At 32.7% G+C, this 17495-nt stretch overlaps 6 protein-coding genes across 7 annotated transcripts; 4 read left to right on the top strand and 2 right to left on the bottom strand.

Annotated features, from left to right (window-relative positions):
- Positions 1-121: 121 nt before the first annotated feature.
- Positions 122-5434, bottom strand: LOC117205438 (ribosome-releasing factor 2, mitochondrial). Its single transcript, XM_033443822.1, has 4 exons — positions 5267-5434; positions 3412-5183; positions 520-666; positions 122-441 (listed from the first exon to the last, which is right to left on the bottom strand). The coding sequence occupies exons 1-4, from the start codon at positions 5415-5417 to the stop codon at positions 277-279; spliced, it is 2235 nt and encodes a 744-aa protein (XP_033299713.1). The 5' UTR covers positions 5418-5434; the 3' UTR covers positions 122-276.
- Positions 1414-3249, top strand: LOC117205439. Its single transcript, XM_033443823.1, has 3 exons — positions 1414-1646; positions 1731-1880; positions 2227-3249. The coding sequence occupies exons 1-3, from the start codon at positions 1524-1526 to the stop codon at positions 3187-3189; spliced, it is 1236 nt and encodes a 411-aa protein (XP_033299714.1). The 5' UTR covers positions 1414-1523; the 3' UTR covers positions 3190-3249.
- A 95-nt stretch (positions 5435-5529) lies between the features above and the next one.
- Positions 5530-6337, bottom strand: LOC117205443 (28S ribosomal protein S18a, mitochondrial). Its single transcript, XM_033443829.1, has 4 exons — positions 6171-6337; positions 5957-6090; positions 5765-5888; positions 5530-5696 (listed from the first exon to the last, which is right to left on the bottom strand). Exons 1-4 carry the CDS (start codon positions 6271-6273, stop codon positions 5581-5583), a joined length of 477 nt encoding a protein of 158 aa, XP_033299720.1. The 5' UTR covers positions 6274-6337; the 3' UTR covers positions 5530-5580.
- A 208-nt stretch (positions 6338-6545) lies between these two features.
- On the top strand, positions 6546-9247 carry LOC117205442 (zinc finger protein-like 1). Its single transcript, XM_033443827.1, has 3 exons — positions 6546-6962; positions 7124-7429; positions 7513-9247. The coding sequence occupies exons 1-3, from the start codon at positions 6861-6863 to the stop codon at positions 8071-8073; spliced, it is 969 nt and encodes a 322-aa protein (XP_033299718.1). The 5' UTR covers positions 6546-6860; the 3' UTR covers positions 8074-9247.
- A 136-nt stretch (positions 9248-9383) lies between these two features.
- Positions 9384-14923, top strand: LOC117205440 (retinol dehydrogenase 7). 2 transcript variants are annotated; one of them, XM_033443824.1, is made up of 5 exons: positions 9384-9669; positions 10860-11141; positions 11858-12172; positions 13832-14063; positions 14694-14923. In XM_033443824.1, exons 1-5 carry the CDS (start codon positions 9537-9539, stop codon positions 14878-14880), a joined length of 1149 nt encoding a protein of 382 aa, XP_033299715.1. In that variant the 5' UTR covers positions 9384-9536; the 3' UTR covers positions 14881-14923. The 2 variants fall into 2 exon arrangements, with proteins under 2 accessions (XP_033299715.1, XP_033299716.1); XM_033443825.1 differs by having other exon boundaries at positions 9385-9669; positions 11858-12163; positions 14694-14922.
- Positions 14924-15663: 740 nt separating this feature from the next.
- Positions 15664-17083, top strand: LOC117205405 (NPC intracellular cholesterol transporter 2 homolog a-like). Its single transcript, XM_033443759.1, has 3 exons — positions 15664-15755; positions 16174-16338; positions 16715-17083. The coding sequence occupies exons 1-3, from the start codon at positions 15737-15739 to the stop codon at positions 16978-16980; spliced, it is 450 nt and encodes a 149-aa protein (XP_033299650.1). The 5' UTR covers positions 15664-15736; the 3' UTR covers positions 16981-17083.
- The last annotated feature ends 412 nt before the right edge of the window (positions 17084-17495 follow it).

Genomic DNA, 17495 nt, shown 5'->3' with positions numbered 1-17495 from the left:
TTTTTGTGTATCATACTGTTTACTTCACTTTAGACATAGAAGTCTTGACAAATGAGAAATTCGCACATACGACTGCTCTTTTCTCGTAAACCCTGATCTTAATCCTTAAGTAAGTTGAAAATAATTTTTATAGCGATTTAATTTCTATCTTTGTACAATTAAATCACTAATATCTTAAAATACAACAGATATTTGGTATAAATAATATTGCATATTGTATGCCGAGAAAGATACCTTTTTCATTTCACGTTTTTCTAGTAGAATTTTCTAAATTTTCTAATAGAATCCAGTAACTCTTTTAATCGCTTCTGCTTCGTGCATCGAGTCCATTACTTCGTAATGGTCAAATTCTAACGAAAACGTTGCATGCCCTGATGAGATTATTCTTACTGCTTTTGAGTATCCTAGTAACTCGACTAATGGAATAAGGCAGTGGACCACCTGTTTTCATCATTTAAGTTATATTAGTCTCTCTAACCTCAATTTTACTATTGCCTTAAAGGGGAAAAAATACATTACCTTGTTTTGTCTATAGGTATCGATATATTTTACTTCTGCACGTCTTTTCGGCAGGTCTTTCATGATGACGCTTAAATATTCCTCAGGCACCACAATTTCGACTCGCATTACAGGTTCTAGAAGTGTAACTCCAACATCCTTCATCAACTGAAATACATATAGAGAACGATAAGTAAATAGGAAAGAGCTTTTAAAAAGGTAAGGGTCGTGAGTAATTTAACAGTTTCAGAGGAAGATTTAGAAAGATTTTAAAGTATTTCAAGCCATTCAAGGAGGAATTTAAGAGCTCTAAGTAATATAAAGGCTCCAGGGAATGTTCAAGAGATGTACTTAAATTATTTCAAGCATCTGAGAGTCTTTGACAAATCAGAAATTGTTAAGCAATCAAAAAATCTAGAACTCAGGTTGTAAACGTTAAAGATGTTGCAAAACATTTTCTAGGGGATCTGGTTATTTTTAGTCGGAATTATTTTTATAGATTACTTATACATTACTTATATTTGTAAATATTTTATAAGTCACTTATCTCAATATATATAGCTACTTTCCAATATAGTTACAGTATAGTTTCCAATACATCAATACATCAATATAATTAAATTCCAAATAATTAAAAATAACAGTGACTTAATTAAGCTTCGCTACAGAAAATATTTCGTATTTTTTCAATGAATTATTCTTCCAATAAAAGATATTGTTTATTCTATTGCTCCCTCTTTTTAAACTATCCTTATCAAATTTAATACCATATTTTTTCACTTGGCCAGAAAATCCTTGTTTCTATCGTTAATGCAATCATTATTTCTATTGTCAACGCTAGAAATATCTCAAACGATTGTTCTCTTTATCAACTGCGTCAGCTTAAAAAAAAAAACATAATTCCAAATGAACAGCCATTATATTGAAATACGCTGCAAGAAAACAAACGAACGGAAAGATGTAAATCCTAAAGTAACAAAGTCACATAAATACTTCACATTTTCGTGAAATAATTTCGTAATTTCATGGTTGATGGATATGTGTCTCTCTTGTATAGTATCAGTGACAAACCCTTAGAGTATTGGAGCAAGCAGCAATCTCAATCGGGTCGTATTCGTAAAATCTTAGATTCAGATTTATTAGAAAATGTAGGTTACGTTCAATGAACATCATTCAGATTTATTTAGTTGAGCATTGAATTTTAAGTTAATTTTATGGTAAATGATGCACAGGTTATCGAGATACAGGACTTTGAACAACCCCATGGATATGGCACCTCCATCATTTGTCCCTCTGATTCCTCCCAATTCCTGAATATCGAATTACCAGTTTTAGTTGTGGTTATAAAGAACCTAAATCTCCATTGTCGTCTGCAAGTGCAGGTAATTGTGGAATATTCTGAGTATAATCTCATATTAACGACAAATCTTTCATAAACTTCTTCTAATACTAATAAATAGTCAATTCTTTTGTGGTCCGAACAACACTCAATATTTTATCTCGACTAGTATTTTAATAATTAATTTTTTAAAGATGTTTTTGTAATCAGGTGTCTACATTAACATATGTATATCGAATTAATACAAGTAAATTCTCTACTGTAATTTGATATAACCCCATAAAGGGTTAATTTAATTTGGCAAATAAAAATTAAAAGTTGTCTAAACAGAATAGTGAATAACCTATAACATAATATCTGTTGATACAAAAGCTTATGCATTAAACCAGGTGGCAGATAACCAAAATTGCCAGCATCATTTTCAATTTACGAACGCGGAGTCAGAAAAACAAAACTCCAAGGGTGTCATTTGTCGCGTCAAAGTAAAATTTGAGACCGGTTGGAATAAATTAGAACTGGACCTATCGAGTCTAACGCAAACTGCCTTCAAGCAACAATACGCTATAACTCAGAGGATTCAAATTTGCGGTAATTGTCGTTTGCGCAGAGTATACTTTATAGATAAGCACTACGAAGACCAAGAAATTTGCCCTAAATTATATCACAAGTTCTTGGATTCTTATATGTTGAAGTGGGGCATAAGAAGCGTAGAAAGATCTACTCAAACTAACTCAAAAAGAACAAAGAATCGAGTCAAAGGAAACAACAACATCAAGATCTCAAAGCACTTCAGTGCTGATAATTTAAGTAGCGGAGAAACTAGTAGTGCAAAGAATTCTAATCTACGGAAAATAACTGACGAGGATTTTCTGAGAAATTTACAGATTAAAACAGACATAATAATTAATGAATTTTTTGACAGGCAGTCCACGAAACCTCCACGTGTCTTAGAATTAAAACAGAACACTACATTGAAACCGTATGCTTTTCCAACCTTAACCTCAAAACAGAAATCCTTCAACATTGGTATATCTGAAGATACATTGAAGAAAATCGGCGTTCTTCGGACGTTTACGGAGACCTATATATGCAACGAGGACAAACGTAAAGAGACTAATGTTCTAAAAATTATACGGGATAATTGGAAACACAGATACTTTTTTCCTCAGGAAGAATCATTGCCTAACAACGGTTTGTCCGAACAAAATACAAAGAGAACGATGTTGGAACGTAAACCGAAATCTCTGCTTCTATTGTCGGAATTAAAATCTGCGAAGGAAAGAACTTTAGGGTTGCCGAAAAAAAGCACTGAGGTGATTAAACGTAACGAAAGCGATACGGTTATCAATTAATTGACAATTAATGTAATATTAAATAATTTAATAGAAATAGAATGTTGTTTCTTCCGTTTATGGTTGGTACTCCTATAGGTAGACTCAGAAATGGCGATAGAGTACCAAAGCTTCTATTTTATGTACCCTATTATGTTCTCCCGCCATTCACAACTTAGATTATTTCCTTTATTGTGTCTTATATGTATGTAAGAAAAATAAAAATCATAAGAATACTTTTACCTGTCGAGTACACTGTGAAACAGCAGCACTGATTAACGATGGCGTGGTACCAGATCCATATTCTAAACTATGCAATTTAACGCCCATATTTACGACCGGATAACTTAATTTCGGCCCGTGTAAAAGAACTAATTTAACACCATTCCTCACTGCCTTCATTATATGTGCCGGTATAGCATTTAAGCTATCACCATAATTCTGTGATTTATCTAATAATAAAGTCTCCTTTTCTTGGTAGTTTGGTATCAACGACATGATTATTGTAATTTTTAGATTAGCGCTTCCTATCTTATATTCAGTCGAAAAGGTATCTAAAATAGGTTCCTTTATAGTTTCTCTATAGGAGATTTGCAAAGGACCTAAATCAGCATCGACCTTATATTCGGTTCTAATTCTTTCTTTGATAATTTCTAAATGCAGTTCACCCATTCCTCCAAGCACGATCTGACCTGTTTCTTCATTTTGAGTTACTCTTAAACTTGGGTCTTCTCTTTCGAGTTCCTGAAGAGCCTTCTCTAAAAGTGTTTGCGTAGATAACGATGGCGCCTCAACTGAACAAAAAAAGACTGGCTCTAACGTCTTAATATTGTTGTCAAATACTTTCTCTACATCTTCCAGTGCAACACCTTTCTCTGCCCTTAGTTTCTTCTTTGCTTGTTCTGTCGTTGTTCGATCGGTCGTTACTAAATCTCCAGCTGTTGTACTTTTTAATCCCGTTATGGCTGCAATATTGCCACGTGTGATCTTCGGTATTTCTTGGTACTCGTCAGCATACGCGATATACAATTTTCCTACAAGTTCCTTTTCTTCTTTGCGGACGTTATATAGCTTCATGCCTTTTTCTACGCTGCCGCTATAAATTCGAAAAAATGTAATTGGTCCTTTTTGCTTATCGTGGACGACTTTAAATGCCCTGGCGCAAAGTTTGTCATCAAAACAACGGTAATACGCAGAAGATTTAGTTTTATTGGGTGATGGTAAATACAAGAGAACACCGTCCATTAAAGGTTGAACTCCAATATTTTTATAAGAACTACCTAAGAGCACAGGAACACCTTTTCTACTAATAGTTGATCTGTGCAAGGAATCAATTAACATTTGTGGAGTTACTGCATCCAAAGATTCCTGTTCTATTATTATGTTAGCTAATTCATCATCCATGTTGGATAATTTATCTGTTAAGCTTCTACGTTTCTCACTTGCCATTTCCCATAAAGTTGTATCTTCATTCTCAGATAATTTTACTCTGGAATATTTCATACCCATATCTTTCTTTGAAAAGATCAATTTTTCTAAAGTAATAACATCCACAATTCCTTCTAAATTTCCTTTCTCTTTAATTGGAAATTGCGTCGGTAATACTTCTGTGTCTAACTTGGATTCAATAGATTTTAAACTACTGTCAAAATTAGCATCTGCCCTGTCCATCTTATTTACATAAATAATTCTAGGAATATCATATCTGTCAGCTTGTCTGCAGACTGTTAATGTCTGAGCTTCAACACCTGCACTTCCATCTAATATGACTACTGCTCCATCTAATACTTTTAAGGTTTGCTCCACTTCCATAGTGAAGTCAATGTGTCCTGGAGTGTCGATTAAATTAATACGGTAGTTTTTCCATTGAAATGTCACTGCTGCAGAAGTAATGGTTATACCGCGCTGACGTTCTTGATCCATATAATCTGTTACCGTATTCCCATGGTGAACCTCTCCCATATGTTTAATGAGACCAGAATAGTATAACATTCTTTCTGTGGTAGTGGTTTTGCCTGAAAAACAATCGTCAGTATTGTAAATTCATTAAAATAGAGATTTTTATAGGTTATCTATAAAAAGCATATCACACACGAACCAGCATCGATGTGTGCCAAAATTCCGATGTTTCGAATTTTCGTGATTTCCTGTTCTCCATGTTCATTCTTTACGATTGTTGTGCCTTTTGATACATATCTTTTTTGAAACTTGTTACACCATGGGCGTTTTATTAGCCAAGATGTAAACATGATTTCTAACCTACACGTTTTTGTACATTCGAAATTAAGGGCAAAGTAGAATCACGTGGAGAATTATTATGATTTTGGGATTTATTTAGATATTGAAAATAAAACTAAATCATTCAAAATACTATAATATTGTTTAATTATTTATTATACTGTTTGTAAACTATTACTTATATCTAGCTTTAATAGTTCTTTCGCAGTAGTAGCTATTAAATTTTTTCCATTTCCTTCTTTGTAAAGGATGAAGTAAACCACCTCCAGGAGCTCTCCTTTGCATTAATCCTAAGCATAAGTGTATCAATTTATTTACTGTAGATTGAAAATTGCATTGCTATGATTAATCTACCAACCTGCATATTGAGCCATTAGGATCAATGAACTAATTCTCTTTTGTTGCACCTTGCAAAGACCTGTAATCCTACGTGGTAATATGCATCCATCTGATCTAACAAATTGATTTAGGATAAGTACATCCTAAAAGAATCAGTTTAATTATCCAGAGACAAGGAAGATCGTAATACGACAAGATATTAAACTCTTACTGTATGTTTAATGTTAAGACCAGAAGAACAAATAGGACATGCCCCGTTTTTAGGTTTTAAAAACCGCCCTTCATATGGGTCTGGTTTAATCACGGCTTCAATAGTTAATGTGTTTCCTTCTTTCTTTTCTATGACTAAATTCAAAATTATAGGTTAGGAACATCAATTCAAACAATAAATGATGTTATACCTTAATAAATGTAATCATACTCACTTTCCTTAATACGCGTTGTTGGAGATAACGATATATTTCTATGTTGTCCTATCGATAATATATTTTTTCCTAAGTAATTTAAGGCGCGATACAACGTAGCCATTTTAACAGTATTTACAAGATGATCTCCGTTATCGTATAAAAAAAAAAAGTGTATGTACTTCGTTATAGTATACAAAAATTATTAACTGTGTAACATTATTATAAATTAGTAATTATTTTGTTATAGAGATACTTATATGATGTAAATTATTATTTATTTATAATTGTATGTGATTTGTTCTATTGGAGATGAGACATGTTAATTATATGATTGAAACAATATTTTATGCTTACTAAAGAAAGATTCTTTTAATGTGAAAAAAATATCAGTTTTAATATTATTTTATAAACGAATAGTTTTCTTGTAAATAAATTGGAGAATGTGTACAGTAACTTATGGATGTTTATTCGTTACCGGTGAATCGAAGAATCTTATTGGTCCATTCTTCTGTGCCATTTGTGAAAAATGTCAGACGACGTGGCTGATGAAAGATGGAACCCGTACCGCATAATGTAGCTTAAAATTTTGTAAGACCACGAAATGTCATATAAAATTATCCGTTTATAAAAGTGTTTTTAAGTAACTAGTTTTTTTTGTATTGTTGATAATTTATTTAATGTTATAAACGTATTACTTTTATCGTAACTATGGGGCTGTGCAAGTGTCCGAAAAGAAGAGTTACAAATCTGTTTTGTTTTGAACACCGTGTCAATGTTTGTGAACATTGCATGGTTACGAATCACCCGAAGGTATTGTATTCTATTTTTCATAAAACAATTTGCAAAGAATGTACTTTGACGAAGAAATCATGAACAAATAATTTTCACTAATTCTCCAGTCAAAGTAATTCTCGTCCCTTTTTCATCTATATTAAGATTACTTAACTGATAAATATTTATATTTTTTTCAGTGTATTGTTCAGTCGTATATTTTGTGGCTACATGACCATGATTACAATCCAATATGTACATTATGCTCCGTAAATTTAAGCGAAGGAGATTGTGTTCGGCTAACATGCTATCACATGTATCATTGGGCATGTTTGGACAAATATGCCAGGGAATTACCAGAAACTACAGCACCAGCAGGATACACATGTCCAACTTGTAAGGAACGCATATTTCCTGACTCAAAATTGGTTTCTCCTGTGGCAGATGTATTGAGAGAAAAGTTAGCAGGAGTAAATTGGGCACGAGCTGGTTTAGGTTTACCTTTGGTATGTATTATATTTAAATGTACATAATAAAATACATAACATACATATACAGAACATCTATATATTGAAATTATCTTTTATAGCTCAGTGAAGACAGAGAGCAAAAACCAGAACAGGAGCATCCTTCATTGAAAATTGAGACCACTTCGTATCAGAACCACACATTAACAACTTCATCACCATCAATCGCTACATCACGTTCTGTTGGCAATGTTAACTCAGTTCACAGTAACATAAATAATGTGCATTTAAATAATCAAAAGGTTGGGCCACCTTATTCAATTGTAAATATCGATTCATCCATGGGATTGTCTCAGTCAACATCAAGAAAAGTTTGCGAAGCATATGACGATCCGAAAGAAATATCATTTGATCATGATGAAAATAAATACAGAAGAAAGCCTGCCATCGAATGGTTCTTAAGGTGGTGGAAGTTGATAGTTAGCCCACCAACGCGACGTAGAAATACACCCAGTCCGCAATACAGGAGATATACGGTGCTAGGAATCATGGTAATATTAGCTTTCATTGGAATGTTAATTCTATTCTCGTGGCTTGGACGAATGGCTACAGACGGCGATCCAAGTTACGATCTTCGCGCGGATCCGAACATTTTAGTAGCTGATAAACCCGCTGGTATTTAATATACTCCACATTTCAAAGCGATGTTTGAAGGAAACTGTAGGAGTACCACGTAAATGAAGACATATATAAATGAAGCTTGTAAGATAATGTAATAATTTTGGATTATAGTCGAACGAATATGTATTCACTGTCTTATGATTTCATTCTAAAGAAATAACTAGCATAAGATATAGTATACTGCTAGCCAATATTTGTTAATTTTTATGTAAAGTATGCCTTAACATTAAGCTGTATATTTCACTCTGTAAAGACTTATAAATTTACAAGAAATTTTCTGTAATGATTATATGAAAGAGTTTTTTATACTATCATGTGCAAAATTAAACGAAAGAAAGAAAAGAACGTTGCTAATATCATTTCCATTAATAATAGGAACGAACTGTGTGCAGACAAGATTTTGTAACTGCCATAGGAGTGACACTAATTAGAAACGCGCTACTTTGTTGTTTATGTTGTTGCTTATTTTAAAACGGTATTATAGCTTATTTAAAACGTCGATTTTGTTGTATTGTTTCCAACATTTTTTCGATCGAAAAACCGGGAATGTGTATACGTTAAAAAGCAAATCTTTTAAGTTGTGCTTAGTAATATTAACAATATAGGACTGCCGTAGCAGCTTTTAGAAACTTCATCGTATTCCATTTATTCATACATTGTGTGACATGTTTACAATTCAAATCAGAGTCTGGCAACCGAACCGAGAGAAATATTCGTTCATGAAATATTAACATCTCTTAACAGATCAAACTCTGGCATATCGAATCAATTTTATACGAAAAGAAACTAGTTTATAGAAAAAGGAAAGAAAACCTTTACTTTTGTAATAAATAGAAATATTATATCATGCTTATATGATCGTTAAATTTTACTTTGTTTTTGAGTTACACACATTTTGTGTATTACATGGTGTATTACCGTTGGAATTTTGAGAGGATCCATCGTGAAGCATTGTGAAAGAGTGGGGATATTTAGGTTTCTTTCTTTCTGCACGCGTCCCATAGCAGCCATTTGTGATCAAGACGAGAATAACACCGCTTCGTCTCTTGTGTGTGTTTTTATTCATCCTTCTGATTTTTACCGTTTATACCTAGTGATCTAAGTGATTCTATGGTGATTTCCATATTGTGAATTCATATATTAATTACCACAGACATTAATTAAAGAAACATTAATACGAGTACATTCTTATTAGTAAACAGTTATACTGTTATAATTCGTAAAATCAGAACTTTGATCCTATTTGTATAAATATTTCACATATATCATATCAAAATTTTATCTGTTTCTTTTTACTGTGTGAATTATATTACTGTGTGTATTATATCCGTAGTCTTTCTCTTTTTCTCTGTCTCTTTACGAAGATATACATACAAAGTATAGAGAAACATAGAATTAACTTATCCGAACAGTGCCATCTGAGAGGTGAAATATCTGTAAATTTGATACCGTATTAATTTTTGAAATGGGATTATTTGGAAATATCAGGAGGTACTCTGGGATATTCCTAGTAGATGTAGCGACTTCGATAGGCCTTTATTATTTATGGAACAAGGGACATAAGTACTTGGTTCCAACGGTGTCCTTATGCGGTATCGGTAAGAACATAATATTTATTATAATTAATTAGCGTTTATTGATAGTACACAAATTTTTTATACAAAGCAGATAAATAAAACAAAAGAAACCAAATTAATTTTAAATCATGATAAGATATATGACTATAATAAAATTCGTATCGGATATATCTTTGAATTGTGAACTAAACGCATCCATTTAAGTATATCAGAGAGGAAGTCCTCTCTGACTATACATACATAGACGCACATTTTATCTTCCTTTCTATTGATCGGTAGGCTGTGTCTATCAAAATGCGCCATCAACGGGAAGGTCAATGATTCAATATAACTACGATACTTTGTTATCTAATTGTTTCATTAGTTTAGTCTGGTTTAATACATTCAAGTAGCAAATTAAAAATTAAATAAAATTTTAATAAAAAAAATGTAACACTATCTCTATCGAATTATAAATTCACACGCTCCGTGCCGCGTAGGGCGGATACTTTCATTTCAGCCATTTGGAATTTTAGGGTAGAGTAAATCTTGTGTGTGTAGGGTAGAGTAAACCTTGTATGTGTAGGGTAGAGTAAATCTTGTGTGTGTAGGGTAGAGTAAATCTATGTGTTTGTTAAAAGAATTCCTTAACCGTTTGAGTGCCAGGGGTCTTTGAGAAAACGGAGTCGAAAAATCCCAAACAGTGCCATAGCGCTCGTCTTAATCGATTGCGAAGAGAAACAAGCGGCGCAATAGCGCTCGTCATATTTGTTATTTTATGAAATACATCTATATTATTATATATGCGTACTATTAGTTTATAAATATTTCAAGTTTTGTTCAATCAAAATTATTGAGAAGATAACAATGAAATACAAAATACCGTCAGTCGTCCGTTATGTTCAAATGTACTGGGACTTTTCGACACAAAATTTGAATAGCGCGGTCGCGCTGCTTGCGATTCAAACGGTTAAAAATTAAATTTATTGCTTTGATGTCTAATACATCTTAGACAACACATCCTTTTCTTTATAATTATGTTAATTGCACTATTGAAAAAATTGTAAGGTATAAGTAAATCTATCAGAAGCAAAACTATTAATCGTAATAATGTAGAGCGTGTACGCCCCACGCAGGCTGAACGGAAAATAATCAAAAATCGGTCCGGCACGGAACGTGTTACAACATACGTTATTAAGATGTGGAAAAGGATTTTTCGAATAATCTTTCAGGTGCTTCTTACCTATATTGCCATCTAAAATCTCGAGACAAACTGGCTTCGAATGATGTGATTGTCATAACCGGCTGCGGTTCAGGATTAGGATACAGTCTGGCTCTGTATTGCCGACAACTGGGGGCAACTGTAATAGCGGGTGTATTGCAAATGGATTCTCCCTCGGTTCAAAAACTAGAAGATGAAGGAGTAATCGTTTTCCCTTTAGATCTCATGGAACTGAATAGCACTACAGGTTTCACGGATTCCGTTCGTCGTACTATAGCGGAAAAAAGATTAGGTAAATTACTTAGCACGATCGAGTCTATGATTACAATGAATGTGCATACTAACATGATTCCAACAGATGATACATCTAAATACTGAGATGTACACACTCATAAAAATCTATACAGGGTACTATGAAATACGTGCGAAATATTTGTAGGGTCAATTCTAGACATGAAAATGTTAGAAATATATGTACTTGTACTAATGAATCATCAGACGAGCCATTCTCTCTATCTCACTCACACTTCATATTTCTCGTTCTGATATGAATATATGAGTCTCTCAGTACAACTTATCAATTTCTTATTTTCATTACATACGAAAATATAAGATTGGTATCCAATTTTTAAAGAACAGATTACTCACCGCTATGAGCTTATTTGTTATAAGGAGATATAATATAAATACTAGCAAATTGCAAGGTAAGCTGAAATATAGAATTTTTAATATCATTACTTTTCCTTTTCTGCTTTTGGCTTTTGAGCGGCTCATATAACAGCTGAAATACTAATCATATCTTGTGTCACTTGTTTCATTTCATGGATCTCAGGTAACCTCAGTCACTAATATAGATAACATGTAACCATAGTCTAACAAAGATATAATCGTACAAATTGTTAATAGAGCATTCGAACGAATTTGGGTAAATTTGGGAAGAATGGTGGCTGGTTTAAGAGAAAAAACAAATGAAACGAGCATACCTATATAATAGAATATCGATTCCAGTGTTACGATGTGTAATCAATAACGCAGCCGTGATGGTCTTCGGCGAATTCGAATGGCAAACGTATGGGCAGCTTAAGAATCAGTTGGAAGTTAACTTTCTTGGTGCTATGATAGTCACGCAAGAATTGATGCCGATTATCCGCGCCCATTATAGTCGGATTATCATAGTCTCAAGCCACTGTAAGGCGCAGCCAATTCCAGGAGCTTCGGTTTATAGTGGAACTAAGGCTGCTATTAGCGCCTGGGCCACTGGCCTTAGGGTGGAGTTGAAGAAGTATGGCATCAAAGTTATTAGCGTCGTTCCTGGTAACCAAGGCATAACATTTTCAAATATAAATACAAGATTTTTCCATAAAAAGAGAGCAGTTTTATGCAAAAAATATTTTGCTATGCTTTCTACTTGTGTACAATAAATTATTTGGAAATTTAATGTAATAAGAAAATTATTTGTAAACGTGCTTAAGGGAAAGCATTCTTTTGTTGAACTTTGACAAATTTAACGATTTCCACAAATTTTTTTCGAACCGATGGTACGTCTAATATTAAAATCTTTTTTGTAGTTTATTTAGTTACTTGTTCGTCGTATATAAGTATTTTTTATGTAGCTTTAATTAATTGTTTCTTGGTTTCATCTCGTCCGCAATAAATGCGCACCTAACAATTGTATCTCGCTGGCGTAGACGATTAGAGCACTCAGAGTGAACTAAATTAAAAAGCTCGAGTTATATCAGCGTGTTTATCGTTATTGTCCTTAACAAAGTAAATAATTTATGTTGGAAATTAGCAAAATAGCGAACGTTTAATCACAAATTCCGAAATTTAATTCTCTTTTCGGTAATTATTAAATGAAAAAGGTATGATAAACTTCACATGAAAATATAATTTTGGTAAGAACGAGAGCTAGTGAGTCGTGGAATAACGGGTAAAAATCTCAAAAACTGGTCTGAAATTTTTACCGGTTATTTCACCACATCTTACCAATTCTCGTCAGTACCAAAATTACACTTTTATGTTGAATTCATCATACCTTTATTTAACGATTACCGAAAAGAGGAATAAAATTTCGGAGTTTGTAATTTAGGCATTTGCCATTTTCTCAACATTCAACGTAAATTATTTACTTTGATATACACGATAACGATAAGCATATTGTTTAGGATCCCTTTTGAGTTTTCCATCTTAGTCCATTTTGAAAGCTCTAATCACTTATGTGTGCGTGATACGATTTTTAAACACGCCGTTTACTGCGGGCGAGATAAGATCACAAAACAATTAACTAAAACGCTATGACAAATCGTTACGTATAACGAAAAAGTAACTAAATAAGCTACAAGAAAGGATTGTAGATGTACTATAAAAGACAAAAAATTATATATATATATATATGCCGGGTTTACGTTAGAATTAGGGTTAGGGGCGTGAAACGAACCTTCGTTGGATTACACGTTGTCGTTATGCAATAGAAAGCTGAAAGGGGGTGATTCTACGCGAAAAAAGAAGTCAAAAATATAGAATAAAAATCTTTTTTTAATTTTTTTTTTTTTAATTTTTTCATCGAGACAACGATCTACAGTGAGATCCGTTATAACGAGACGTGATGAAGTGCACGCGTACCGAGCGAAAATTCAAAGTCGATTTTCTCGAAAACAAAGCCTCGAACGAAAAATTTTTATTCTATATTTTCGACTTCTTTTTTTACGTAGAATCACCCCCTTTCCGCTTGTACCACCAGTTACCAACCACCCTGTATATATAGAAGGAATTAGACGCACCATCACTTTGAAAAAAATTCATGAAAATTGTTATATTTTGTAATATTCACAGGAGAATGCCCCCTTAATGATAAACTTTTAATTTCCAAGAAATTTTTTATTGCACAAGAAATTTGGAAAAAATTCTATTTGACAAATCATATTTAGAAATTGTATATATATGAAATTATTTATATAATCGCTTTACTTACACATGGCATAGGTTCCTTCATTAAAGAGAGCAATATATTTACTCGACAAGCTGACCACTTCGAGGCGATGAAGTGGGTGATGCCCAAAGAGGTACAAAAGTTTTATGGTGAATACTTATATAGATATATGAAATATTTCTCGTCCCTGGTGAAAAATACAACTGTACAAACGATACGGGACGGTCGTATCTATGAAATCTTCGAAGGCGCTCTTCTGGACAGATATCCATCGGCAACCTACAAGTATGTCTAGCAATAAAAATGAAACTTTAATTATGTAGAAACAATTAAGAAACGAAGGAAAAAATTTCTTTCTTTTTATCGAACATATAAAAAAGGAAAATATAAGGAAATTTAAAAAAATTTAGTGTAATAAAAAAATACGAAAATAATATGGTAAATTAAAAAATGAACTTTTGATCGTACTGAAATATTCAAATTTTGAAACGATTAAAACAATTAATTGAGAATATGCATATATATCTTTTTTTATCGAAAGAGAAGAATTAATTTTAAGAATCTAATGTAGTACGTTGAAAATTATTATACTTAAGAGTATAGCGCATGTACGATTTTAACTAAATGAACGGAATAGTGGACGCGAGTGAAGATTTCTATCGACTGAAGTGTTAAAATTCAATCGAATATAATGTTGTTGAGGGAACGATTGCCACTATCTCGTCGGTTGATTAGTGATAAGCATCTTAAAAAGTATTTCTTACTATATAGTACTTGAGCTAACATCTGTATTAGAACAGCTGAATTCCGATATAATGGAAAAAATGAATCACATATCGATCATAAATCTTTCTAAGTTTTATTCCATAGCTAAGGGTTGCTAATATTATAATATTTATTCAAATGTCTATTTAGGAATGAATCATGGCGTTATGCGATTTACCATACCTTGTTCACAATCACACCAACCTTTTTGCGTGATCGACTGGTCGAGAGGTTCGTACATGCCCCTGCATGGACGAAAGAGGATGCTGAAAAATCTGTGAAAAACGCCCAGAGAGCGATGGATGGATTGTATGATAAGTACAATGGGCAAGCTTAAGAGATCACGCAAAGAATAAAAATGAAATTCAGAAGAAATGTTGATCTCAATATTAAAAACAAACGAAGAAAATGAAATTGTAATGTCTTTTCGCATAAAAGCAAAAATAAAATGTAAAAAAAATTGATATTGTTAAATTAATTTTTATTATTATTTATTATATGTTTAGTGTGTCAAAAGTTAGCATATACTTTCCGTTTCTTTCGTATCTTCTATAATCTTCTTTTCTTTTATGTGTCGTGTGTATCTACCTTTGGTATATCGTTAAAGTTTAAATACTAGGTTGTTCCAAAAGTTTCTTTTGTTTTATAAGGAAATGCTAGATGCACAAGATCTTTTGCTTTATATCATTTTTTTCAGTTGGCTGAATTAAAAGCAGATTCTTAATTTGTAATTAAATTTTTCCTTTGCAACGTTAAGTGACTCAGTGACGATTGAAATATCGGCACATGTAACTAGTCATATCTGGAGAACTTTCTCGATAAAATAATAATTAGTTATAACACAAAAAGTCAATGTGAAATGTTTGTAAAGTACACAAATGTTTCTCGACACCTGCAATGAAATGATTAATCGCGATTATCAGTTTAGGTGTAAAATATGACTTTTTTCAATTGAATGGGCACGAACGTTAATTCAATACTTTCCAAACGATCTTATCGATAAATAGAACAACAAACATAATTTTCTGGTCGGCAGGTGTCCATTTGAAGTGTTTTCAAAACTCTACAATGATAATCGTTTCTGATGCCTGACTCTCGATTAGATAGTAACCCTCAATAAATACCTATTCACGGTCCTATGATTTTCAGTTATTTCGAACAGTGAAACGAGCAGCACATACCAAGAAGCAAAAATGGCAATCCTCACCTATGGTACGTATATCGTTATTAGTACTATTCACAGACTCTAAACACCAACATCTTTAACTTTCATCTGCTTCTATTAACTTATTATTCGCTCTTGTACATACTGTACATTTTATAAATCTAACATGGCAATTTACATCTATTTCTATTTATTTATTATATACTCTTGTACAAATTGAACGTTTGTCCGTTTTACAAATTTTATAAGCCTGGAAAATCGATGGAATTTTCTTAAACAATGATATCCTTTTTTATGAATATCTTGTTATGTGCTAATTTTTACTTGCTAATATACCAATACTTTAACAATATGTTAACATAATATGCCATTATTCAAGCACACAGGTACACGAACAAGAATTTCCTACTAAAGCAACATTATAATTTAATTGAATGTCGAAAGTATGGTCACTTTTTGTCGCAGTGTACGTCTTCGCGGTGCTCTTCATCGCCGATTCGATGCAATCATCGTACGTGCCCTGTAATGCCGGTCCATCCCCCGTGAGCGTGGAGATCTTGGGATGTTCCTCTTTGCCCTGCAATTTAGTGAGAGGAAAGACCGTTGAGGCTAACGTTGTTTTCAATGCTGGTAAGTAGAGCAACAAAGTATAACTGAAAAATAGATAAAAAGAACATTAAAATAAAATTAAGGTACAACGTGTATATCAAATTTGGAATGAAAATAGCGATCAACTTCACCGAGATTACTTGTATCGTTTCTGAATAGTTGATTAGGAGAAAATTGATCCTGTATCTTAATATTAAAATTAAAGGGTTTCCAAAAAATAGAGCTGAACAAGTTAGTTTCTAAATGGCTCAAGTTTTCCATTTAAATTGAAAGTTTAAATGTGAATTATTTGTTTCCATTATCTTGCCAGGGAACTATAGAAGAATCTTGACGATGTGTTTGTGATACCAAAAATAAATTGCTTATTTTCCATTCTAATTCCAATAATTTATTATAGTCGAGAATGCAAAATCCCTGAAGCCAGTAGTAGATGTCCAACTTGGAAGTGGCCATATCCCATACGTATTACCGGAACAAAATGCCTGCAAGAGTCTTGTAAGTGGACAGTGTCCATTGCAGAAAGGACAATCAGCTACCTACCAATTGAAAATGCCCGTTGAAAAGAGCTACCCAAGGATCACTCTGACTATCCAGCTGTCTTTGGTCGATGAACAAAACAAACCCCAAGTATGCTTCAAGATCCCAGCGAAGGTTGTCGACTGAACTATTTGACGGACTACTATTGAAATCATTCTTCGATTCGATGACATACTTATGTTTCTCTTAAATTGTTATATTAAGTGTTAAATATATTATAAGAATCAAATATCTATTTTTAATTCACCTTACCGAACTGATCCTTGAACAACGTCGATCAATTTGCAGTTTTTATTGATCCTTTTGATCATGTAGAAATATCCGTAAATATTCGTTAGATTATAACGTTAGATTTAAACATTAGATTCAGCTAGAATCAAACATACGATAAACACTTATTATACACGATATAGTAGCACCCCAGAATAATTTATTTATAATTCTCAATGAGAATTGATTGTAAGATTTTTCCAAATAAGAAAAAAAAAAGAGAAAGATTATAACGTCAAAGGAGTCTGCCAAAGAAGATTTACTTTCGAGAAGGATGACGATGAGATGTCGTAATTATAAGATAAAGGAATTTTAACTTTCAATTTGAAAGATAAGAAGATATTTAAGTTAACTGCACTTTTATGGTATTC

Source organism: Bombus bifarius, unplaced genomic scaffold, assembly GCF_011952205.1.
Source record: "Bombus bifarius isolate JDL3187 unplaced genomic scaffold, Bbif_JDL3187 scf7180000007990, whole genome shotgun sequence".
Taxonomy (NCBI): domain Eukaryota; kingdom Metazoa; phylum Arthropoda; class Insecta; order Hymenoptera; family Apidae; genus Bombus; species Bombus bifarius.
This window is presented reverse-complemented; position numbering and strand designations above follow the sequence as displayed.